This window comes from Hippichthys cyanospilos, chromosome 13, assembly GCF_059441005.1.
Source record: "Hippichthys cyanospilos isolate Australia breed blue-spotted pipefish chromosome 13, RoL_Hcya_1.0, whole genome shotgun sequence".
Lineage (NCBI taxonomy): Eukaryota > Metazoa > Chordata > Actinopteri > Syngnathiformes > Syngnathidae > Hippichthys > Hippichthys cyanospilos.
Genome location: NC_142381.1, coordinates 9,551,173 through 9,577,295, shown reverse-complemented (window position 1 = coordinate 9,577,295; position 26,123 = coordinate 9,551,173). Strand labels below are relative to the sequence as shown.

At 40.7% G+C, this 26,123-nt stretch overlaps 1 protein-coding gene across 7 annotated transcripts; it reads right to left on the bottom strand.

Moving 5' to 3' along the window:
* Positions 1-303: 303 nt before the first annotated feature.
* On the bottom strand, positions 304-26,123 carry LOC148413759 (protocadherin alpha-C2-like). 7 transcript variants are annotated; one of them, XM_088431053.1, is made up of 4 exons: positions 25,878-26,123; positions 23,651-24,629; positions 3,547-3,583; positions 304-2,618 (listed from the first exon to the last, which is right to left on the bottom strand). In XM_088431053.1, the coding sequence occupies exons 1-3, from the start codon at positions 26,051-26,053 to the stop codon at positions 3,572-3,574; spliced, it is 1,167 nt and encodes a 388-aa protein (XP_088287179.1). In that variant the 5' UTR covers positions 26,054-26,123; the 3' UTR covers positions 304-2,618; positions 3,547-3,571. The 7 variants fall into 7 exon arrangements, with proteins under 7 accessions (XP_088287179.1, XP_088287180.1, XP_088287177.1 ...); XM_088431054.1 differs by lacking the exons at positions 23,651-24,629; positions 25,878-26,123 and adding exons at positions 17,210-18,188; positions 19,584-19,802; XM_088431051.1 differs by lacking the exons at positions 23,651-24,629; positions 25,878-26,123 and adding an exon at positions 20,080-22,640.

Sequence of the window (26,123 nt, the reverse complement as noted above, 5' to 3'; positions counted from 1 at the left end):
CAGAGTAGAAGATTTTGATCAAATAGAATAATGTTGACTTAAATTGTACAACATACTTTTATCACAGCCTTTCTTCTGAAATGTGCCAGAAATCTTTCTCACATGAGCTCATCTCCCTAGAGGCTGTGCAGGAGGCAACACTGAGGGAGACAATATTGCAGCTTCAGACCAGTTTGCTGCTTTATAGTGCATAATAGAGAAGTGAAATGAGTATTCACTGACAAAAAATGTATTTGTTGCTCATGTGCATCATCATCAAAACAATGAATCTCAAAATACTCACTTAAAATCAAATAACAAACGTTTGATGAGTTCCCATTTTGTTTTTATTCAGTCTTTCATACAATAAGATCACGTTACACCACACGACTATATACGGTATTTCACTGTCAAAGCACCACTGTACAAATGCACAATTTTATGTATTTGCCTGTAAAACATCACAACTTTAAACATTTCAGCTGTGCTAAAGTGTTTGGCTGAACGATATAGATGTAACATTTAATGCATAAATTGACGAGATTGGCACTGAAGAAGAAAAAGACAGCATTATTGACACTGCATTGAAACACTCCGAGTCCATGGCGCTTTATCTCACTGTATTGTCTTCTGGATATTAATTAGGTAATAGCTGCTTAAAGTCAAACATTTTCTTGTGACTGTTTGTACTCTTGAATATACTGTAAATGTTTATCTTCAGTACAGAAGTGGAAAAAGGCTTTTAATACCCACATGTACTTATTTGAACAAGAAAACATCATATACTCTAAAAAGAGTTGGGTTAAAAATAACCCAATTATGGTCCAAAAAATAAATGACTCAATATTTGTGTCAGCTTCACCCAACTTTCTGTATTATTTTGCTCAAAACTACTTAAAATGGGCTATTTTGCAATCTAAAAATGGGGTTGTTTTGTTTAAAGCAAGTCTGAATGTTGGGTCAGACTGACATAAATATTCAAACAGGCCCATAATTGTTATTTTGATGCATTTGTTTTAGAGTGTTTTCTCTGTAATGTACAACAAATTGGGTTGTTTTGTGTAACCAGAACCAACTAACTAGCTATGGAATACCTTTTTGTGCTCCATACTGAACACCAATAACACACTCAAGCACACCTTTCATTGAGTGACAAATACAAAATATCAGTACTGTAAACATTTTGTACTGAATATAGTAGACTTTAAAACTAGTTTAGTCAAAAATACCCAAATTATGGGTTAAAAAATAAAAAAAGACTGACCCAATATTTGCGTGACTTTTTGACCCTACTTTCTGTGTTGTTTTATCCAAAACAATTGTTGACGTTGTCTTTAAAAAAAAAGCTCAGATTTTGGGGTTGATTAGTGCAAAACAACCAAGAAAGTTGTAATTTTTTTACCCATAATGTTTTTTGTTTTTTTTTTAACCAAACTGTTTTTAGAGTATACCCATATACAATTTAAGACACTTTTGATATTAGGGAACATGCATGGTTTGTCTTCTTGAAAATAAATGAGTAAATAAATAAATGCATATGATAGTGTTTATGGTCCACAGTTGAGTAAATAATGTTTAAGCATACTCATGTTTATTGTAGACTAGAAGAAAGAAAGCTCTTAGCACTCTACACAAATGTCCTGTTGCTCTTCCTTTATGTTTATGTCATTTTGCAGTGAGGGATAAATAATGTTGGTCCACAAAAGGAGTTGTGCAATACCTAAAACTATGATGATCATGCAAAAATTAAAAAAGTTACAGAAGGTGAACCCTGATAAAAGCCTCACTTTTGTTTGTTTGTAACCAAACAACCCAAGTTGTTAACGTGAGAATGTTCTAGTAAAAGTCACAAAACTTTGCAGAGGCCTTTTTTTTTTTTTTAATTGGAATGTATATCGACTTGAATATACTTTTTGTTTCTCTGGTTGGCCATTCTTGTACAAAACACCATTAAAGCCTTATGGTGGATTATTGTAACTGTGGGCATTGCTTACAATGTTGTTTACAAAATAAATTTAAAAAAAAAATCACTATTTACAAAATTCCAATTCCATTCCTACAAACCACATTTTGTTGCTTTTTTTACGCCTAGTATACTGTGCCATTTCCACTGCCATTAATACAGAAAATGAGAAAGACAAAGTGGATACAAATGTAAAATACTGTACACATAATGGGTGGTCCTTTTAAAAAGGCAACAGTCTCATACAAGCAGTTCCGCATTCCATTGTCCTCTCAAATTGTCCCCTTGTTTTGGCTTCTTGGACTTTTGAAAGGGTCCAGTCTCTTTCTTGGCAAATCACATTTCCTGAAGCATATTTTTTTTAGATGAAGTGTGTTTGAAGCCATGCGGTCATACAGTGCATACGGAAGTGTTTATATAAAAAAAAAAAAAAAAAGGCTTAGATTGGCTTTTCATGTGCTTAAAGAATATACTGTAGATAGAGGACATTGTAGATGTGGTGGGGCTTATTTTCTCATTTACACTGCAGCATTCAAGTATGACGGGAATGAGAGTATTGTCAATTCTGGGTTATCGTAGCTCTTTTTCTCTGGAGCTCTCCTGCCACAATTGATTCAATATGCACCTTTAGGAGTTCTGGGCTTCATGTGGATCGCGTGCTGCTGCTCGTGGATGCCTGTCAATGACAACAAAAATATAGATTTTAAAACTAGAGACAAGAAAGTGACTGGTAAAGCTGACGTGTTTCGAGGCTGCAGGATGAGGACAGACAGGGTTGGCCTCATCTTTGGAAGTTCATGCTGTCATTGAATGCACCGTGCTTGTAAAATAGAGGAAGGAGCATGGTTGCTAGGAAACTGAGTGACTGATCTAATTTTGCACATTTTCTTGCACAGCAAAAAAAAAAAAAAAAATAGGTCAGACAAGGAATGTGTATAAAATTTGAGTTTGTTTACAAATATTCCCAAAGCAGTATGACATAAAAGGACTGATCAAGGTCCAATGGCTAAAGGTTTACCAGTCATATAGCAAATATCAAATATCAGGCTTATATCAGCCTAAAAGAGCAGTGTGTTGTGTAATTCCCCCCCAAAAAATTGCTTTTTTATTTTTTTTTAATTGTTTTTCAAAAATGTAGAAAAAATTATATCAGTACGTGGCATTGGTCTTGGTGACTATTCAAGAATTGAGTACCTGTACTGCTCGCGGTCTAACAAAAAACATCAAACATTCCCAATTTTATCAAAATATAGTACATGTTATATACATGCATAGTACATTCTCATGTTTGAGGTTAATTTAGGGAAGCAGACAGGGGACACCCTGAACTTTATATAGAAGGGTAGATTGTTTTACCAAAAAATTAACGTTAGAAAATGAAAAAGGAAACGTTAGAAACCCTATTCCCAGTAGTTTTGAGGATTGATGTGATCAATTGCAGACAAAATGTGGACATTAGGAGGAAAGCAATGTGTCTTTTGGCATAAGGAGAAATCAAACAGAAAATTGAAAGAACGACTGAAAATAATGGCAACACAAAGGGATACAAAAATACAATTTCTTAAAGAGTGCATTCACTGAAAGGGAATGAGATTCCAGCATACCTTCCAGTTGCAGAGCTGACTTTCCTCATTTGGGGTACTTAAGAGTGGGAAGAAAAAGAAAGGGTAACGTGAGATTATTTCAAGGATAATAAATACAATTCATTGTTATTATCCACTGTTTATGAGTGCTTTGATGCAAAGGATGCTAACAAGCTATACACTTCAGAAAGAGTTGAATATTCAGAGTAAATTCAAGGGTAAACTTTCTTCTCTTTAGACTATTTCCACCCAGTCTTTGTAAAATAATATGTACACTGCATTGTTACTTTGTCATAGCTCTTACACTTACCTGGATAGAAAAACACATATTACATGAAAGAATGTCAAGTTGAGTTTCAGGCTATAGTTTGGTTTGTAGGGGACTGTGTTGTAATACTCTGAAAAAAGCATTATAAATTGATTTGAAAATCACAGAAACATCAGTCATTTTTCAATTTGTGGTGGTATCCCCCATGCCCTCACAAAAATGTAAAATTAAAAATCAGTATGTGGGTGAAAATTAGTGAATATTTCATTGTTACTTTTTTCACAAAGCACACTTTATTCACTCATACATAGAAACCACATGTATGCCCTTATAAAAAAATCTGAAAGAAATTTAAGTTTTTTGCATTGCAGTGTACATAGAAATATGTTTATGAAGAATCCACAAATGGACTGCCATAAAAGATTTTTATTCAAGTATTCTACTACGAGTGTCCAGCCTCTCCTTTTGACAAAATTGTTGAGATATGAACTACTACATTTACAATAGCAATTAAATGTCACATTGCAACACGGGTTATTGGACTTCACGATTCATCACTGTGATTTAAAAAAGAAAAATATATTTTTACCTGCAAGGTGGAAGGAGCAGAATCACTAGTCTCAGACACGCCTGTACTCCTGGGAATACTAGACACGATGTATCGGGAGCCCTTTGGCATGGGCTGCCTGACCACCAGCTTTCCTTTCCTGGTCTCGGCCAGAAACAGACTGTACCAGTAGGCGTCATTGGACACCAAAGTGGAATCAGCAATGGTGGAGTTCCTCTCGCTTAACACGCTGTTCCTGCAGGGTGGAGCCGTTTTGCTAGGCTTGACCTTTTGACACTTGATCACGATGGTGACCAATATAGTGATGAGCAGCAGAAAGGAAACAGAGCCCAGACCGATGACCAAATACAAGTTGAGATCCGAGAAGATGTCATATTCCAGAGGTACCTCTGTCATGTCCGAGTAGGCTTTGATGGCCGTTTCCACTGTGGACAGCTTGATGGTGACAGTGGCAGACAAAGCGGGTTCGCCATTGTCCTTGGCAACCACTACCATTCTCTGGTGGCGTGAGTCTTTGTAACTGAACATTCTCATGGTGCGGATCTCCCCGTTGTACTGGTCCAGACTGAATAAGGAGGCGTCGGTCACTTGCAGGAACTGGTAGGTGACCCGTGAGTTGTGCACAGAGTCAACGTCCAAAGCGATCACCTTGGCCACCAGAGAGCCTTTATCTGTGGATCTGGGGATCTTCTCCTCCACCACCGAGCCGTGCGCTCTCCACGGAGATACAATAACCGGGGCATTGTCGTTTGTGTCCACGATGATGATGTGGACGGTCACGTTGCTGCTAAGCGGAGGAGAACCCGAGTCTCTGGCCTCGATGTGAAAAAGAAACTCCTTCTCTATCTCATAGTCAAAAGTCTTGAGCGCATAAAGGTTCCCGTTCTCTGGATTGATGGAGAACAGCATGGACATTGAGGTGTTGGCAATTTGCTTTTCTAGGATGAAGTAAACCAGGTACTGGTTCTCATGGAGGTCGGGATCAAATGCACTGAGGGAACTGAGCAAGGCACCAGGAGCGTTATTCTCCATCACGCGGATGGTGTAAAATGACTCAGGGAAGTGTGGGACGTTGTCATTCACATCCAACAGCTGCAAAGTCATCGTTTCATTGTCACTTAAAGGAGGAGAGCCTCGGTCTGTCACAGTGAAAGTGATTTCATATTCCGGAACCTTCTCACGGTCTAAAGGCTCTGAAACCACTAACTTGTAATAGTTATCATTGGATTCTTTCAGTTTGAAAGGCATATTGTGTGGAATGTGAAGATCCACCACGCCATTATTGCCTGAGTCCTTATCACTTACACTGACCACTGCTATCACTGTTTCAACAGGTATGTCTTCTTTAATTGGACTTTGAAATGACTTGATAGAAATTTCTGGGTGGTTGTCATTCATGTCTGTCACCTGTATAGTAACTTTACATTGACTAGATAAGGAAATTACACCTTTATCGCTCGCAATGACTTCCAAATCATATGATTTAACATCTTCATAATTAATGATTTCTTTAACTCTAATTTCACCATTTTCTTGATTTAAACTAAACACATTTTGTGTTCGTTCTGATGTGTATAAACTATAAGTATAAAAGACATCCGAGTTAGAGCCTTCATCTAAATCAGTAGCATTTAATTGAATCACCAAACTGCCAATGGGGGCGTTCTCCATCACATCTATTGAATATTTGTCTTTGTTAAACGATGGGGCGTTGTCATTTACGTCCAGGACTCGAACAATAATACTAGCCGTGCCCGTGCGTGTGGGAACTCCACCGTCCGTAGCAGTGAGAATGAGATGATGAACTTCCTGTTGCTCTCTGTCCAGCTCCTTTGTTAAAATCAAATCGGCAAATTTGGTGCCATCCCTCCCCGTCTGAATTTCGATGTTGAAATGTTGGCTGGTGCTGAGGCGGTAGCTTTGCACAGAATTGAGTCCGACATCCGGGTCAACCGCATTATTCAGGGAGAAACGCTCTCCAACCGGGCTCGACTCGGATATGTCCAAATGCATGGTGCCACGTCGAAAATGAGGAGCATTGTCATTAATATCAGCGACCTCTACTTCAATGTTGAACATACGAATTGGATTCTCAATCGCTGCGTCTAATTTAAGAAAGCAAGAAATTGTGGTTTTTGACGGGCACAGAAATTCTCTATCAATTCTCTCCAAAATAAAAAGCTCTCCCGTGTCTTTATTGATATCTAGATATTTTTTATTTGCGACTACATCGATGCGTATTTTCCTCTTGTTAAGCGTTCTCAAGTCTAAGCCCAAATCAGACGCCAAATTAGCTACCACTGAACCTTCCTCCATCTCTTCAGGAATCGAGTAGTGAGTGACAGTCGACACCGTGTCCATCAACGTGCATAAAAAGAGAAGCGTGACAAGTTGGCACGTCTCGACTAACTTACAGAAGCGCTGAGCCATGTTGATCAATCCAAATGCGCTGAAATGTGACCTAGCTGGTCCCTCTTGCAGTCAACAAACAAACGCAGCGAGGATGTGAACACAATCCTGGTTTCCCCTTTTTTCGTCCAACGTGACGTCACGAATGAAACGTCACTCTGGTCCTCCTCCAATGAGAATGCGTAAAACTGATTACCCACCGCTGTGAGACATTTTGCGGGCAGCAGCGACGAAATTCGTTTTTGATGAGTCCTAACATCTTTTTTTTTTTTTAAAGGTGGATAATCCTACTTTTAATTATACGAAGCACACGATTCTTTAAATAAAATACCAGCAAATGATTAAATATAGCATAGTGAACAGTTACATTGAAAAAAAAAATCAAGTAGCTACCAATATACGTTTTAAAACCGTTTTAAAATGTATACTTGCTACAATTGAATGATGTAAATTTTCAAATTGTTCAAAGTACAATAGCTTTTGTTGGACTAATAAAGTGAATGCCTCAAGCTATGCTTCCATCCATTTGTTTAGAGCCGCTTATCCTCACAAGGATGCAGAGATTGCTGGCGCCTATCCCAGTAGCCTTCAGGCAGTAGACAGGGAACACCCTGGACCAACCAATCACAGTGCTCACAGTGGCAAACAACCATTCCCACCTAAGGACAATTGTGTGTGTCCTATACTGCAATGCATATCTTTTTTGAAATATGGGAGGAAGCCAAACTGAACATATACAAACTCAAGGAGATCATGCAAACGTCACAAAGGAAGGCCGGAGCCACTTGGATTGGAACTGAGGACACTGAACTGTGAGGTGGATCTGCTAACCACTCCGCCACCGTAATGCCCCTTTTAAGTTAGTTTTCAATACTTCATTCCCCTTATTCCCCTGTTCTCAATGCTGCTGTTAGTTGTGTATGTTTTCCATTTATGTATGTTTGTTTTTTGTTTGTTTTTTTTTTTTTTTGCAAAGCACAAAGAGATTTCACAACATTTTAGCCAGTGCCATATATATTTAAGGGTTAGGATACACCTGCACATGTAATAAAGCAAATAAAAAAACATACTCAGCTCACTTGGCAGGTTGAATTTAATCTTGACATCAACATTGATTCCTATTTATGTTTTTTCTTAGTTCAATTTTGAGTGCACACAATGTAATTATGCTCTGACAGTTCTGATCTAAGTGTGTTGATATCATCTCTGATCAGACTATTAACTAACTACCTTATTAACAGGAGACAGTAGCAGTAACTAGGAAGCCACCGAGAGAAAAGTGATGATGATCGTTTTCATTACTTATATTAAGTTGTGCTAAATTTATGCTTTTAAGGGATCCATGCTTAACACACATAATGTGGATATCAATTAAAACGTATGAGTTAGAGTTACTCAAAAGTATGAACAAGTTACACAAACTCAATGTATATGAATCAGTAGAACTTTTTGAGTTGACAATACTAACACTATTTAACTATTTTCAACATCAGGGTTTACAGCGGTGGTCTATGTGCCAAAACAACACAGCACTTCACTTAGTTGTGGAATTTGCTTAGTTTTGTTATGCAACAAGTATGCAACAACACAATAATGAAGACAAGAAGTAAACCTCCCCACTGAATCTTTTCTTCATGTTTTAAAACTCTTGGGCACCAGTAACTGATTGCTGTTTAGTCTTCAAATATGTAGCAGCTGGAACAGATACCACGTATTTTGGTTTTTAAAAACAAGTATTTTATTTCAAAGAAAAAGAGAAGTATTTTATTCCAAATCTATGTTTGTTCATGCAAGCAACTGCAGTGACTGGCAAGCCAAATAAATGCTGCTCCACGAGATGAAGAAAAAAAACACCTTTACTTTATAGTCACGTTTCCATTCATGGAAGAAAATGAGGTATCATTTTGGAAAAGTATACCATCTTAGAGGTGCATGTACTTTCTTGTCTCTGTAATTATCTTTTGTACATTTTGTACATCATACAACATTTACAAAATGTTATTTCACTTCTCATACATTTTTTTGCTGTTTTTGTTTGGTAAAGTGACATATTTTTTAATGGATATCTTGTCTTAATAAAATTTGGTATATACTGGTTTAAGTTTTGCCCAAACCTTAAACATGGAGATAAAATTCCATCATGCATCTGTAGCCACTTATCCTCACTAGAGTACCTGGCTTGCTGGTGCCTATCCCAGCTCTCTAGAGGCAGTGGGCTGGGGACACACTGAGCTAGTTGCCAGCCAATTGCTAATTGCAGGCCAGAAACATTCACGCACCAAATCACACTTATACAAAAGTGTCCAAAACACCTTCCATGCATGTTTTTGGACAGTGCGGGGAAGCCGCAATGCCCGGCGCAAACCCACACGGGCTCGGAAAGAACATTGAAACTCCACGAAAGAAGGCCGGGCCAGCTAGAATTGAACTCAAAACGCTGAACTGTGAGGTAGTCATGCGAACTACTCTTTCAGCAAGCCACCAGTCAATGAAATAGCTATTTCAATATTTCCAATTTCTATAGGCAAGCAATAGCTTCCCCCTTATTAAGTCATCCTCTATTGATTTTCTAATATGTCACAAACAAGATAAAACATGTAGTGCCAGTTCCATGAGTTCTATCATTTTAGTTCAAATTAAACTGTAGAAAAAAAAAATGTTGTTGGATTTTCTCTACATTATATTCTACTTGATGGGTACTAAGTTAAAAGACTTAAAAGACAGAAAGATGATGCAGCTTCAGTCACATGAACGCACTTGACATACTACAATCAGTGAAGTTAGCAGAACATTACACTAAGTTGAGAGATGTGCTATCATACCTGCAAGGTGGAAGGAGCAGAGTCGCTTGTCTCAGAGACGCCCGTGCTCCTAGGAATACTGGATACGATATATCGGGAGCCCTTTGGCATTGGTTGCCTAACCACCAGCTTTCCTTTTCTTGTCTCAGCCAGGAACAGACTGTACCAGTAGGCATCGTTGGACACCAGAGTGGAATCGGCAATGGTGGAGTTCCTCTCGCTCAACACGCTGTTCCTGCAGGGTGGAGCCGCTTTGCTGGGCTTGACCTTTTGACATTTGATCACGATGGTGACCAGGATGGTGATGAGCAGCAGGAAGGACACCGAGCCCAAACCAATGACCAAATACAGGTTGAGATCTGAGAAGATGTCATATTCCAAAGGCACCTCCGTCATGTCTGAGTTGGCTTTGACAGCCGTTTCCACTGTGGACAGCTTGATGGTGACAGTAGCAGACAGAGCGGGTTCTCCGTTGTCCTTGGCGACCACCACCAGCCTCTGGTGGCGCGAGTCTTTGTAACTGAACATTCTCATGGTGCGAATCTCCCCATTATACTGGTCCAGACTGAATAAGGACGCGTCAGTCACCTGCAGGAACTGATAGGTGACCCGCGAGTTGTGCACGGAATCCACGTCCAAAGCAATCACCTTGGCTACAAGAGACCCTTTATCTGTAGATCTGGGGATCTTCTCCTCCACCACCGAGCCGTGGGCTCGCCAAGGAGACACAATAACTGGGGCGTTGTCGTTTTGATCCACGATGATGATGTGGACGGTCACATTGCTGCTAAGCGGAGGAGAACCTGAGTCTCTAGCCTCGATGTGGAACAGAAATTCCTTCTCTATTTCATAGTCAAAAGTCTTGAGGGCATAAAGGTTCCCGTTCTCTGGATTGATGGAGAACAGCATGGAAATTGAGATGTTTGCAATCTGATTTTCTAATATGAAGTAAACAAGGTATTGGTTCTCATGGAGGTCGGGATCAAATGCACTGAGGGAACTGAGCAAGGCACCAGGAGCGTTATTCTCCATCACGCGGATGGTGTAAAATGACTCAGGGAAGTGTGGGACATTATCATTCACATCCAACAGCTGCAAAGTCATCGTTTCATTGTCACTTAAAGGAGGAGAGCCTCGGTCCGTCACAGTGAAAGTGATTTCATATTCCGGAACCTTCTCACGGTCTAATGGCTCCGAAACTACTAACTTGTAAAAGTTATCATTGGATTCCTTCAGTTTGAAAGGCATATTGTGTGGAATGTGAAGATCCACCATGCCATTTTTGCCTGAGTCCTTATCACTTACACTGACCACTGCTATCACTGTTTCAACAGGTATGTCCTCCTTAATTGGACTTTGAAATGACTTGATAGAAATTTCTGGATGGTTGTCATTCATATCTGTCACATGTATAGTAACTTTACATTGACCAGATAAAGAGTTTACCCCCTTATCGCTCGCAATGATTTCCAATTCATATGATTTCATATCTTCATAATTTATCATCTCTTTCACTCTAATTTCACCATTTCCTTGGTTTAAACCAAATACATTCTGTGTTCTTTCTGATGTGTATAAACTATAAGTATAAAAGACATCAGAGTTAGAGCCTTCATCTAAATCAGTAGCATTTAATTGAATCACCAGACTGCCAATAGGGGCGTTTTCCATGACATTTACTACGTATTTGTCTTTGTCAAAAGATGGGTCGTTGTCATTTACATCTAGGACTCGAACAATGATGCTGGCCGTGCCCGTACGTGTGGGAGCCCCACCGTCCACAGCAGTGAGGGTGAGATGATGAAGAGCCTGCTGCTCTCTGTCTAGCTCCTTTGTTAGAATCAAATCGGCAAATTTGGTGCCATCCCTCCCCGTCTGAATTTCGATGTTGAAATGTTGGCTGGAGCTCAGGCGGTAGTTTTGCACAGAATTGAGTCCGACATCCGGGTCCACCGCATTATTCAGGGAGAAACGCTCTCCAACCGGGCTCGACTCGGAAATGTCCAAATGCATGGTGCCTCGGCGAAAATGAGGAGCGTTGTCATTAATGTCCGTGATTTCGACTTCAATATTGAACATACGAATTGGATTCTCAATCGCTGCGTCTAGTTTAAGAAAACAGGACGTGGCTGTTTTCAAAGGACACAGTAATTCTCTATCTATTCTCTCCTGGATAAAAAGCTCCCCCGTCTCTTTGTTGATCTCAAGGTATTTTTTATTTGCAACAACATCGATGCGCATTTTCCTTTTCATCAGCGTCCTCACGTCTAAACCCAAATCCGATGCCAAATTTGCAACTACGGAGCCTTCCTCCATTTCCTCCGGAACAGAATAATGAGTGACAGCCCGCACAATGTTCATTGTGGCGCAATGAAAAAGGAATACGCAGACATACCTTTTCCATGAATGCTGAAATGACACACCAGCCATTTTTGATAAAACAAAAAAGCTTTGGTTCAAAATAATCAAACGTAAAGTTTAGTAAAGACGCGTCTTTCCTGAGCCAGAGAAGAACGAGTCTCCAGATAGATCAGATTTCCCTTCACTGATACAGAAAACAAGACGCCCCTCGCCGTGGTCCAATAGAAAACATTTTTAGGAATGACTTCATCACGATAGATGTTTTTTTTTTTTGGAGAGCAGCGACCCGAATCGCCTAAGTGAACGTCTGCAATTTGTGGAAATAATAGTGAGAAAAATGTATTTTCTGTTCAGCTAAAAATGTCAGCCTAAAATTGCAGTCAATATCTTTAATTTGATTCCTCGTCTTCAATGGAAGCTTTTGTCAATTGTTTTAATGTTTTATTTTTTCCTATCATAAAATCCATACGGCATTTTATCAAGTCAACGGATAATATCATTTAGTTCTTATTTTCGTTCATTTTGTGTTGCTTTGAATCATGTCGGACTTTAGGAAAGCGTTTGGTTATATTTACAAAATTAACCGGGAGAACGGAAATTACTAAATTTGTTTGCAAGATGTGTTATTTGTTCCGGTGGTAACTTGTTTTGAGGTTGTAGGCCATCACACGGACTGTCAATGTTGTGTGGGTGCCTGCAGCAGAAATTATACCGCAAAAAAATACATATTTAAATAAATAAATTTTCGTAATAAATACACACCGCGAGCAAATTTAGATGCAGATACAAGTATACAAGTGACCGATGTATTCAAAGTAATAAATTGAGAAAAAAAAAGGTCTTTGATTTTTTTCACCCAAGCACATCCATATGAGACAACAATGCGCATGATAAGAAACAGAATCACATAGAAATGTACCCCCCTCCCCCATTCTCTTAATATGAATGGGTCTCACAATGTGACTTTTTACATGATGACGGATTATTTTATGACTGCAATTTCCAGTCGGTCAATGTAGCTTTAAATTTACATTCAAACACTCAGTCATCACATAAAACGAAAATATACGTGAAGACTAAAAAGTAGTACTGTGAAGAAATTATCGTTGGTGCGCTATGCAAAATTAATTAAATAGATGTACCAGATTTTAGAATAAATATACAAGTGAATGGTGAATGTGCATGTAAAGTCACCAATGAGTTTTGGGCGATGTAAAGATGCCCAAATGTGCTGGATGTTTCAGTGATGATTGAAGACTGATTGTCAATGATCCGTTTGAAAAAGACCTTGGGGTCATTTTATTGGGAACTTACTTCTTTTCTCTGAAAATGGAAATCATAACTAGAGGAGTATTCAGACAAGAAAATTATTTTGAAAAATAAGTATTTGGTACAGCAAGGCCCAATCAATAAGCTTCAATATTTGCTTTTGGCAAGATAATTATGTATTCAATTAAACATACAATAATGGTGTTTTCACCTCAAATGTTTTGTTGTCTTGTTGCTGTATTCTGACGATTGTTGATTGAATTGATAATTTTTTGTAGATGTGGTGATATTGTTACCTTTAGTAAATTTAAGAAAAAAAATCATTTTAGGGGCCTAAATTATGGAAATTTTAATACAATATATTATAAAGATGGGTCAGTCATATTTTAAGACATGTTATTGTTTTGTTTGCTCATCTTCATACCTGCAAAGTGGAAGGAGCAGAGTCGCTAGTCTCAGACACGCCTGTGCTCCTGGGAATACTGGACACAATGTATCGGGAGCCTTTTGGCATGGGCTGCCTCACCACCAGCTTTCCTTTCCTTGTCTCTGCCAGAAACAGACTGTACCAGTAGGCATCGTTGGACACCAAAGTGGAATCGGCAATGGTGGAGTTCCTCTCGCTCAAAAAGCTATTCCTGCAGGGAGGAGACGCTTTGCTGGGCTTGACCTTCTGACACTTGATCACGATGGTGACCAATATAGTTATGAGCAGCAGGAAGGACACTGAGCCCAGACCGATGACCAAATACAAGTTGAGGTCCGAGAAGATGTCATACTCCAGAGGCACCTCCGACATGTCTGAGTAGGCCTTGATGGCAGTTTCCACCGAGGTCAGCTTGATGGTGACAGTAGCGGAGAGAGCAGGCTCCCCATTGTCCTTGGCCACCACCACCAGCCTCTGGTGGCGCGAGTCTTTGTAACTGAACATCCTCATGGTGCGGATCTCCCCGTTGTACTGGTCCAGACTGAACAAAGAAGCATCTGTCACCTGCAGGAACTGGTAGGTGACTCGCGAGTTGTGCACGGAGTCCACGTCCAAAGCGATCACCTTGGCTACAAGAGAGCCTTTATCTGTGGATCTGGGGATCTTTTCTTCTACTACTGAGCCATGCGCTCGCCACGGAGACACAATAACTGGGGCATTGTCGTTCTGATCCACAATTATGATGTGGACGGTCACGTTGCTGCTGAGTGGAGGAGAACCCGAGTCTCTGGCCTCTATATGGAACAAAAAGTCCTTCTCCATCTCATAGTCAAAAGTCTTGAGTGCATAAAGATTCCCATTCTCGGGATTGATGGAGAACAGCATGGACATGGAGGTGTTAGCGATCTCCTTCTCCAGTATAAAATAAACCAGGTACTGGTTCTCGTGGAGATCGGGATCAAATGCACTGAGAGACCTGAGCAAGGCGCCAGGTGCATTATTCTCCATCACACGGATGGTGTAAAAGGTCTGGGAGAAGTGTGGCGCGTTATCATTGACATCCAGCAGATGCAAAGTCATTGTTTCATTGTCACTTAAAGGAGGTGAGCCTCTGTCGGTAACAGTGAAGGCGATTTCATATTCTGAAACCTTTTCACGGTCTAATGGCTCTGAAACCACTAACTCGTAATAGTTATCATTGGACTTCTTCAATTTAAAAGGCATATTTTGTGGAATCCGTAGGTCCACCACGCCATTATTGCCTGAGTCTTTATCACTCACACTGACCACTGCTATCACTGTGTCAAGATCAATATTCTCGCTGACAGGACTATGAAACGATTTAATGGATATTTCTGGATGATTATCATTCATGTCTTCAACCTGAATTTTTATCATACATTGTCCTGATAAACTATTGACTCCTTTGTCTGCGGCTATAACTTCCATGTCATATATTCTAAAATCTTCATAATTCAACATTCCTTTAACAGTTATCTCACCAGTAGAAGGATTTAAATGAAATGTTTCTTGTGTTTTCTCTGGTGTATATAAACTATATGAGTATGTTAAATCAGAATTGGGGCCTTCATCCAAGTCAGTTGCATTTAAATCAATAACAAGGCTTCCAATTGGAGAATTTTCCGTTACTCTGACACTGTAAGTAGTTTTATCAAACAAAGGCGCGTTATCATTGTTGTCTAAAACATGAACAATAATACTCGCTGTGCCAGATCGTGGAGGTGTACCGCCATCTACTGCCGTTAGTATTAAACTGTGCGTTGCCTGCTGCTCTCGGTCTAAAGCCTTTTGTAATATTAAATCTGCGAGTTTGGTTCCCTCCCTTCCTGTTTGAACCTCAATCTTAAAATGTTCACTATCACTCAGATTATATGTTTTAATTGTATTGCTTCCAACATCAGGATCAACTGCATTGCTGAGAGAGAATCTTTCTCCTTTTGGCGTCGATTCGGATATGTCCAAATGAATGGCATCTCTCCTGAATTGAGGGGCGTTGTCATTGATGTCCATTATTTCAATCTCAAGATTAAAAATTCTTAACGGGTTCTCCAGGATCACCTCAAGCCTTAGATAACAAGAGCCTGGTGACTTTGCGGGGCAAATGTGTTCCCTGTCTATTTTCTCAAGAATATACAGCTCCCCAGTGTCTTTGTTCACGTCCAGATATTTTTTGTTTGAAATAATGTCCAGACGCATCTTCCTCTGGTTTAACGTTTTGATATCCAATTCCAAATCGTTAGCAAGGTTGGCAACAACGGAGCCCTCCTTCATTTCCTCAGGTATAGAATAATGGGTCACGGATGTGGATATTTGACCAACGAAAGAGAGAAGAAGAAGAATGTACAAGGCGTACCTTTGCCGTGGCTGCGAAACATCAACGGACCTCATTGTTCCCCTGTGCGTTAATTGCACCTCAGTAAACGTCCAAATCCGCGTTTTCCCTCTCCAATTTCGGATACAAAATTTACAAAAACGTAGAAATATCCTCCAGCTAATGGGCTATTCGACAGAATGAATGACCGCATTGGCGGAGGCTCTATTTCAGCGCTGCATGTCTTCCAGTTTGTTTCAGGACCGCCCTCTGATGTGATGTCAAGATGCGAATGGGCTTTCATTTAAATAATACAAACAGCGCCACCATTGTTTATATGTAGTCTAAAACAAACGACCCACGTGAATAATACATTTTTTAATTTAATTTGTCTCTGTTGAATAAACGCCCGTCAAAATACATTTATATTTCCCTCACTGGTTCGCCACACTGGTAGTGTGTTTAGCATTACGACTTATGACCAAAATGCATTAAATGACAAATACAAGTGAGGAAATGACTAAACTAAGATTAAGACTAGATTTAGTGTGGTGCCCTTGCGCAAGAATATATTTTCCCCCACATGTTCCTCGGGCCATGAATAGTGTTTGCTTTTGAGTGTCACACATGCAGAGGTCTATATAGGTGATCTGTTCACACATGTGATTAGAGCACATTTTATGAAGATAATTTTCGATTATGCATGCAGAAAAATAAAATAGCCTGGTCCGAATCAAAGTATTTGGGGGAAAATAGAAGATATGTATTATGATTTTGGTGGAGCAATAAAGAATGTTTGACGACTAAGATTGGCTGGCAACCAGCCCAGGATGTACCCGGCCTAATGTCTGGAGACAGTGCATTTTTAATGAGGAAAAGTGGTTAAAATATTGGATGGATGGACATGTTGAAGAAAATGTTAAAAGCAAAACATCAAAAAACACATAAGAGTATTTATGATAAAACCAAGTTTGCTTTGACTGTGATAATGTGGGAAGGGGTGAACTTAAAAAAAAAAAAATCCACTACTCACTCTATTTTTAAATTCAAGAGCTACAATAATAAATTATCAAACTTCAAGAAATTAACATTTTATCCAGTCTTCTCTTAATTTCTCTCTCGTACTTTTATGGCACAAATATATTGTAGTATGAAGTACAAATTACTACTTTGCTATTTAATTGCCAATGTGTAAGGGCGCATATGGAGAGCTTTTTAACAACATTATTGTAAATATCTTGAGTCCTACCTGCAAGGTGGAAGGAGCAGAGTCGCTTGTCTCAGAAACACCAGTGCTCCTGGGAATACTGGAAACAATGTATCGAGAGCCCTTTGGCATGGGCTGCCTGACCACCAGCTTTCCTTTCCTGGTCTCGGCCAGGAACAGACTGTACCAATAGGCATCATTGGACACCAAAGTGGAATCAGCAATGGTGGAGTTCCTTTCGCTCAACACACTGTTCCTGCAGGGAGGAGCCGCTTTGCTGGGTTTGACCTTTTGACATTTGATCACGATGGTGACCAAGATGGTGATGAGCAGCAGGAAGGACACTGAGCCCAAACCGATGACCAAATACAAGTTGAGGTCCGAGAAGATGTCATATTCCAGAGGTACTTCTGTCATGTCCGAGTAGGCTTTGATGGCCGTTTCCACTGTGGACAGCTTGATGGTGACAGTGGCAGACAAAGCAGGTTCGCCATTGTCCTTGGCAACCACTACCATTCTCTGGTGGCGTGAGTCTTTGTAACTGAACATTCTCATGGTGCGGATCTCCCCATTGTACTGGTCCAGACTGAACAAGGAGGCGTCGGTCACCTGCAAAAACTGATAGGTGACCCGTGAGTTGTGCACGGAGTCCAGGTCCAAGGCGATCACCTTGGCCACAAGAGAGCCTTTATCTGTGGATCTGGGGATCTTCTCTTCCACAACTGACCCGTGCGCTCGCCACGGAGACACAATAACTGGGGCATTGTCGTTTTGATCCACGATGACGATGTGGACAGTCACGTTGCTGCTAAGCGGAGGAGAACCCGAGTCTCTTGCCTCGATGTGGAAAAGAAACTCCTTCTCTATCTCATAGTCAAATGTTTTGAGTGCGTAAAGGTTCCCATTCTCAGGATTGATGGAGAACAGCATGGACATGGAGGTGTTGGCGATCTCTTTCTCCAGGATGAAGTAAACCAGATACTGGTTCTCATGGAGGTCAGGGTCAAACGCACTGAGGGAACTGACCAAGGCACCAGGTGCGTTATTCTCCATTACACGAATGGTGTAAAAAGACTGAGGGAAGTGTGGCGCGTTATCATTCACATCCAGCAGATGCAAAGTCATTGTTTCATTATCACTTAAAGGAGGCGAGCCTCTGTCAGTCACAGTAAAAGTGATTTCATATTCTGAAACCTTTTCACGGTCTAATGGCTCTGAAACCACTAACTTGTAATAGTTATCATTGGATTCCTTCAATTTAAAAGGCATATTTTGTGGAATACGTAGGTCCACCATGCCATTATTGCCTGAGTCCTTATCACTCACACTGACCACTGCTATCACTGTGTCTACATCAATATTTTCACTGACCGGACTGTGAAAAGATTTGATGGCTATTTCTGGATGGTTATCATTCATATCCTCAATTTGAATTTTTATCGTACATTGTCCTGATAGACTATTGACTCCTTTGTCTGTGGCAATCACTTCCATATCATAAATTCTAAAGTCTTCATAATTCAACATTCCTTTTACAGTTATCTCACCAGAAGAAGGATTCAAATTAAATGTTTCTTGTGTTTTCTCTGGTGTATATAAACTATATGAGTATGTTAAATCAGAATTGGAGCCTTCATCCAAGTCTTTTGCATTCAAATCAATAACAAGGCTTCCGATTGGTGAATTTTCAATAATTGTAACACTGTATATAGACTTATCAAACAGCGGGGCATTATCATTTGTGTCTAGTACTTGAACAATAATTTTGGCAGTACCTGAACGTGGAGGTTTACCGCCATCTACTGCCGTCAGCATTAAATTATGCACAGCCTGTTTCTCTCGGTCCAAGGTCTCTTTCAATATTAATTCAGCAAATTTGGACCCATCTCTTCCAGTCTGAACTTCAATGCTAAAATGCTCACTTTCACTCAAATGATATGTTTTTACCGTATTACTTCCAACATCAGGATCGACTGCGTTACTGAGAGAAAATCTCTCTCCTTTTGGAGTCGATTCAGATATATCCAAATGAATCGCGTCTCTTCTAAATTGAGGGGCGTTGTCGTTGATGTCTAATATTTCCACCTCGATGTTAAAAATTCTCACAGGATTTTCTAAAATCACCTCCAGTTTAAGATAACAAGATGCTGATGATTTAGATGGACAAAGGATTTCCCTGTCAATTTTCTCCACAATATACAGCTCGCCAGTCTCCTTTTTCACGTCCAAATATCTCTTATTTGCAATGATATCCAACCGCATCTTCCGCTTGTTTAGCGTTTTAACGTCCAAACTCAGATCGTTGGCAATATTGGCAACCACTGAGCCTTCCTTCATTTCTTCGGGAATGGAATAATGGGTGACTGAAGCCGGTGCGCGATGAACAAAGGAAAAAAACACAAAGAGGAGCACGTACCTCTTAAAAGACCACATGAGAAAAACGGTTCCCATTGTTGCACCTGAATCCATCCTTTTTTCTCAGCTCGAACAAAAATATTTGCAATAATATAAATCGACAAGGTTTGTTCCCCAGTATTATCGAGCGTTTCTCCCCAATTAGCTGCGTAAATGTAGTTGAGTATAGTCCTATTCAGGGAATGTTTTCAGACTGAACAAATGTGTGTTTATTCCCGTCTCGCCGAAGAAAGCGAATCACTGTCATGGCGTCATCACATGGCGTCATATGCTATTTTGTTGGTCAAACAGCACCTCCCTCTGTTTTTCCAACGCTCAACACAGGAAAGGTGACTTTTGCTAAAATAAATTGTATTTTGAAATGTAATTGTTGACCACACTGAAAATATTCCTTGATATATTAATGTTAAGGTTTTTTGTGATTTCTCTGAAAACTGCAATTGTAAATGCATTTTCACAAAAAAAAAAAATAATTGATTTAAGAGAGTTACTCATACCTGCAAGGTGGAAGGAGCAGAATCACTCGTTTCAGACACGCCAGTGCTCCTGGGGATACTGGAAACAATGTATCGCGAGCCTTTTGGCATGGGTTGCCTGACCACCAGCTTTCCTTTCCTGGTCTCGGCCAAAAAGAGACTGTACCAGTAGGCGTCATTGGAAACCAAAGTGGAATCAGCGATGGTGGAGTTTCTCTCACTCAACACACTGTTCCTGCATGGAGGAACCGCTTTGCTGGGCTTGACCTTTTGACACTTGATAACAATGGTGACCAAGATGGTGATGAGCAACAGAAAGGACACCGAGCCAAGACCGATGACCAAATACAAGTTGAGGTCAGAGAAGATGTCATATTCCAGAGGCACCTCCGTCATGTCTGAGTAGGCCTTGATGGCTGTTTCCACTGTGGACAGCTTGATGGTGACAGTAGCAGACAGTGCGGGCTCCCCATTGTCCTTGGCAACCACCACCATTCTCTGGTGGCGTGAGTCTTTGTAACTGAACATTCTCATAGTTCGGATCTCCCCGTTATACTGGTCCAGACTGAACAAGGAAGCATCGGTCACCTGCAGGAACTGATAGGTGACCCGTGAGTTGTGCACGGAGTCCACGTCCAAAGCAATCACCTTGGCTACAAGAGAGCCTTTATCTGTGGATCTGGGGATCTTCTCCTCAACTACTGAGCCATGCGCTCGCCACGGAGACACAATAACGGGGGCATTGTCATTCTGATCCACAATTATGATGTGGACGGTCACGTTGCTGCTGAGTGGAGGAGAACCCGAGTCTCTGGCCTCTATATGAAACAAAAAGTCTTTCTCTATCTCATAGTCAAACGTCTTGAGTGCATAAAGATTCCCATTCTCAGGATTGATGGAGAACAGCATGGACATGGAGGTGTTTGCGATTTCTTTCTCCAGTATGAAGTAAACCAGGTACTGGTTCTCATGGAGATCGGGGTCAAAGGCACTGAGGGAACTGAGCAAGGCGCCAGGAGCGTTATTCTCCATCACACGGATGGTGTAAAAGGATTGTGGGAAGTTTGGTGCATTATCATTCACATCCAGAAGATGCAAAGTCATTGTTTCGTTGTCACTTAAAGGAGGTGAGCCTCTGTCGGTCACAGTGAAGGTGATTTCATATTCTGGAACCTTCTCACGGTCTAATTGTTCCGAAACCACTAACTTGTAATAGTTATCATTGGACTCCTTCAATTTAAAAGGCATATTTTGTGGAATGCGGAGGTCCACCACACCATTATTGCCTGAGTCCTTATCACCCACGCTGACCACTGCTATCACAGTGTCAACATCAATATTCTCGCTGACAGGACTATGAAAAGATTTAATGGATATTTCTGGATGGTTGTCATTCATGTCTTCAACCTGAATTTTAATTGTACACTGTCCTGATAAACTATTGATTCCTTTGTCTGCTGCAATAACTTCCATGTCATAAATCCTAAAATCCTCATAATTCAACAGTCCTTTAACAGTAATCTCACCAGTGGACGGATTCAAATGAAAGGTTTCTTGTGTTTTCTCCGATGTATATAAACTATATGAATATTTCAAATCAGAATTTGAGCCCTCATCCAAGTCAGTTGCATTTAAATCAATAACAAGGCTCCCAATTGGAGAATTTTCCATTATTTTGACATTGTATGTAGATTTATCAAACGAAGGTGCGTTATCGTTTGTATCTAAAACATGGACAATAATACTGACCGTGCCAGAACGTGGTGGTGTACCGCCATCTACTGCCGTTAGTATTAAATTGTGCGTTGCCTGCTGCTCCCGGTCCAATGCCCTCTTCAATATTAAGTCAGCAAATTTGGATCCATCTCTCCCTGTCTGAACCTCAATATTAAAATGCTCACTTTCACTCAAACGATAAGTGCTCACTGAATTGCTCCCTACATCTGGATCGACCGCATTACTTAAAGAGAATCGCTCGCCTGCTGAAGTGGATTCGGATAAATCCAAATGGACAACGTCTCGTCTGAACTGCGGGGCGTTATCATTCATGTCTAGTATTTCTAACTCGATGTTAAAAATCCGCAGTGGGTTTTCCAGCGTCACCTCCAACTTGAGATAACATGATGAGGTCGATTTAGTCGTGCAAATATGTTCCCTGTCGATCTTCTCCACGATATACAATTCGCCAGTCTCTTTGTTCACATCCAGATATTTTTTGTTAGCAACGATTTCGACTCGCATTTTTCTTCTAATCAGACTTGAAACGTCCAAGTTGAGGTCGTTAGCAAGGTTTGCAACAACGGATCCTTCTTTGAGCTCCTCGGGGATGGAATAGTGAGTCACGGAGGCCAAAACGTGAACCGCGTACAGCAACGCAATGAGGTGCACGTACCTTTTGTGTGGCCTCATTGTCTCGTACAAGTCCATTATTTCCGACTATTTCCTTACCGAAGGAGATGCAATGAGCTTTCTTTTAACCCCCAATACTCAAAATACAGCAAAAACGGACTTTGTCGGACATTCAATCAAATAAAGACCGAGGCGATTTCAGCACCACGGAGCTGTCTTTTTTTTCACCTCCTTTCTCTCTGGTGAAACCACCCACCTCCCGCTTACATTGCGTTCAGGAATGGAGGATGGCTCACAACAAACAAGGCTAGACAGCGCCACACTCTGTCTTTATGTAGCTACATTATTGCATAAATGAGTTAGGTTGGGTTTTCATCAGTCTTTTTCGTTTTTTAACGAATAAACCGTTGTGGATTTATTTTATCTTGATATTGAATTCATTATTCAGTGGCCTCGCGAATTGCATCACAATTAGTCTTTTTCAGACAATTCATTTCATTTATTCTTTCTATTCACGAAATATACAACATTTTCGAAAGCACATTTCCACTTACAGTAAATATTGACCATTCAAACAAAATCAAGTCCACACTATTCCACGTGTTTTAATGTGTGTTTGTTTTTTCAGCCTTGGAGATTTTATACATAATTTTCCAGGAAATACACTATCTATGTCGTTATTATATTATTTTAAGTAGTAGAAGGAGAATTAGTAGTAATTTTAGTAAAAATAGTAGTGGTAGGAGGAGAAGTAGGAGTTGTAATAGTTTTAATATTATTAATAGTAGCTGTTGTTGTTTTAGTAGTTGTATTATTATTATTATTATTATTATTATTATTATTATTATTATTATTATTATTATTATTATTGTTGTTGTTGTTGTTGGTGGTGGTGGTGGTGGTGGTGGTGTTGGTGTTGGTGGTATTGTGCAGTTTTCTGTACAATTCATCAGAGATACAGTGGAGATTTAGCCTATCCCAATGAACAGATGGTAAAAAGAACACTATACCCTGTATTAGTCGATCTCCATTCACACCAACAGTCACAAATCAAAATTAAACCCATGATTGTACAGAAATCAGGAGAAACTCCCACAAATAGGAGAGGGAGGATTGTTAGGAAGAGTACTACTAGTGTTGTTACCGCTGCTGGTGTTGTAGTTATATTTTTTCATTTACATGAAATTGCATGAAATTTCAGAAGAAAAAAAAAAAAAAAGTAACATGATGAAAATGAACTCACCTGTAAGGTGGAAGGTGCAGAGTCGCTCGTCTCGGACACACCCGTGCTCCTGGGAATACTAGATACAATATACCGGGAGCCCTTTGGCATGGGCTGCCTCACCACCAACTTTCCTTTCCTGGTCTCAGCCAGAAACAGACTGTACCAGTAGGCATCGTTAGACACCAAAGTGGAATCGGCAATGGTGGAATTCCTCTCGCTCAACACGCTGTTTCTGCAGGGTGGAGCCGCTTTGCTGGGTTTGACCTTTTGACACTTGATCACGATGGTGACCAATATGGTGATGAGCAGCAGAAAGGACACCGAGCCCAGACCAATGACCAAATACAAGTTGAGGTCCGAGAAGATGTCATATTCCAGAGGCACCTCTGTCATGTCCGAGGAGGCTTTGATGGCTGTTTCCACTGTGGACAGCTTGATAGTGACGGTGGCAGAAAGAGCAGGTTCCCCATTGTCCTTGGCCACCACCACCAGCCTCTGGTGGCGTGAGTCTTTGTAACTGAACATTCTCATGGTGCGGATCTCCCCATTGTACTGGTCCAGACTGAATAAGGACGCGTCGGTCACTTGTAGGAACTGGTAGGTGACCCGTGAGTTGTGCACGGAGTCAACGTCCAAAGCGATCACCTTGGCCACCAGAGATCCTTTATCTGTGGATCTGGGGATCTTCTCCTCCACCACTGAGCCGTGCGCTCGCCATGGAGACACAATAATCGGGGCATTGTCGTTCTGATCCACGATGATGATGTGGACGGTAACGTTGCTGCTGAGTGGAGGCAAGCCCGAGTCTCTGGCCTCAATGTGGAACAAAAACTCCTTCTCCATTTCATAGTCAAAAGTTTTGAGTGCGTAAAGGTTCCCGTTCTCAGGATTGATGGAGAACAGCATGGACATGGAAGTGTTGGCGATCTCTTTTTCAAGAATGAAGTAAACCAGGTATTGGTTCTCATGAAGGTCAGGGTCAAACGCACTGAGGGAACTGAGCAAGGAGCCAGGAGCATTATTCTCCATCACACGGATGGTGTAAAACGACTGAGGGAAGTGTGGAGCATTATCATTCACATCTAGCAGATGCACAGTTATTGTTTCGTTGTCAGATAATGGGGGTCTTCCTGAATCTCTCACAATTAACGTGATCTCATAATCCGGGACTGATTCACGATCCAAAGGTTTGGACACAATCAGCTTGTAATGCATCGGTCTATCTGATGACTCATTCAGAACAAAAGGGACTGAATCATGAATGAATAAATTAACTTTGCCATTTTCACCTGTGTCTCTATCACTAATGGCCACTAGAGCAATGACAGTTCCAACGGGCACATCTTCATTTACTGTGTTTTTAACAGACTGGAGGGTGATTTCAGGATAATTGTCATTCATATCCATGACGTGAACGACCACTTTACACTGTCCTAAGAGAGGGTACACACCTTTATCCCTCGCCTCAACGTGCATCTCATAAAATTTCATGTCTTCATAATCAACGGTCCCCTTCACTGTTATCTCCCCTGTGTTGGGGTTCATCGCAAAGACGTCTTGGGTTTTTTCTGATGTGTAAAGTGTAAACGAGTACACAAGCTCTGAATTTGGCCCCTCGTCGAGGTCAGTGGCATTTAGCTTTATAACTCTGGTTCCAATTGGGGAATTCTCGGTCATGTTAACTGTATAAATCTGTTTGTCAAATCGGGGTGTGTTGTCGTTGGTATCTTGCACTTTCACAATAATATTAGCAGTACCAGAGCGCACTGGATTACCACCATCGACTGCTGTTAGTATTAAATTATGGACTGCAGTCTCCTCTCGGTCCAAAGATCTGGTCAAAATTAAATCTACATATTGAGTTCCATCTGTACCTGTCTGGATTTCGATAGTAAAATGCTGACTGGGGCTGAGCTTGTATGTTTTAATTGTATTAATACCCACGTCCGGATCCACAGCATTGGGGAGAGAGAATCTCTCTCCCGGTGTAGCGGACTCAGACACATCCAGTTCTACTCTATCTCGTCTAAAATGTGGCGCATTGTCATTGATATCAGTTATTCCAAGCTCAATGTTAAAAATGCGCAGTGGGCTTTCTATTATTACATCGAGCTTAAGTAGACAAGAGGCTGGCTTGGACGGGCACAGATATTCTCTGTCCATTGTCTCCACGATGAGCAGTTCCCCCGTCTTCTTATTCACATCCAGATATTTTTTGTTGTGAAAAATGTCAAGTTTTACCGACCTTTGTGCCAGACCTCCAGGCTCGAGTCCCAGATCGGTTGCAAGGTTGGCTACCACCGAGCCCCTCTCCATCTCCTCGGGGATGGAGTAACGTGTCACGGACGAAGCAGCCGGCCACGCTGCAAAAAACACAAAGAGCCTCGTCCAAAAAGCCGTCCATTGTCTCTCAGGATCCATGATTAGCACCTTCGGTGGAAGAGAAATTATAAAGATAAATCAAATTGTTAGACTATGAAAAACAACTCAA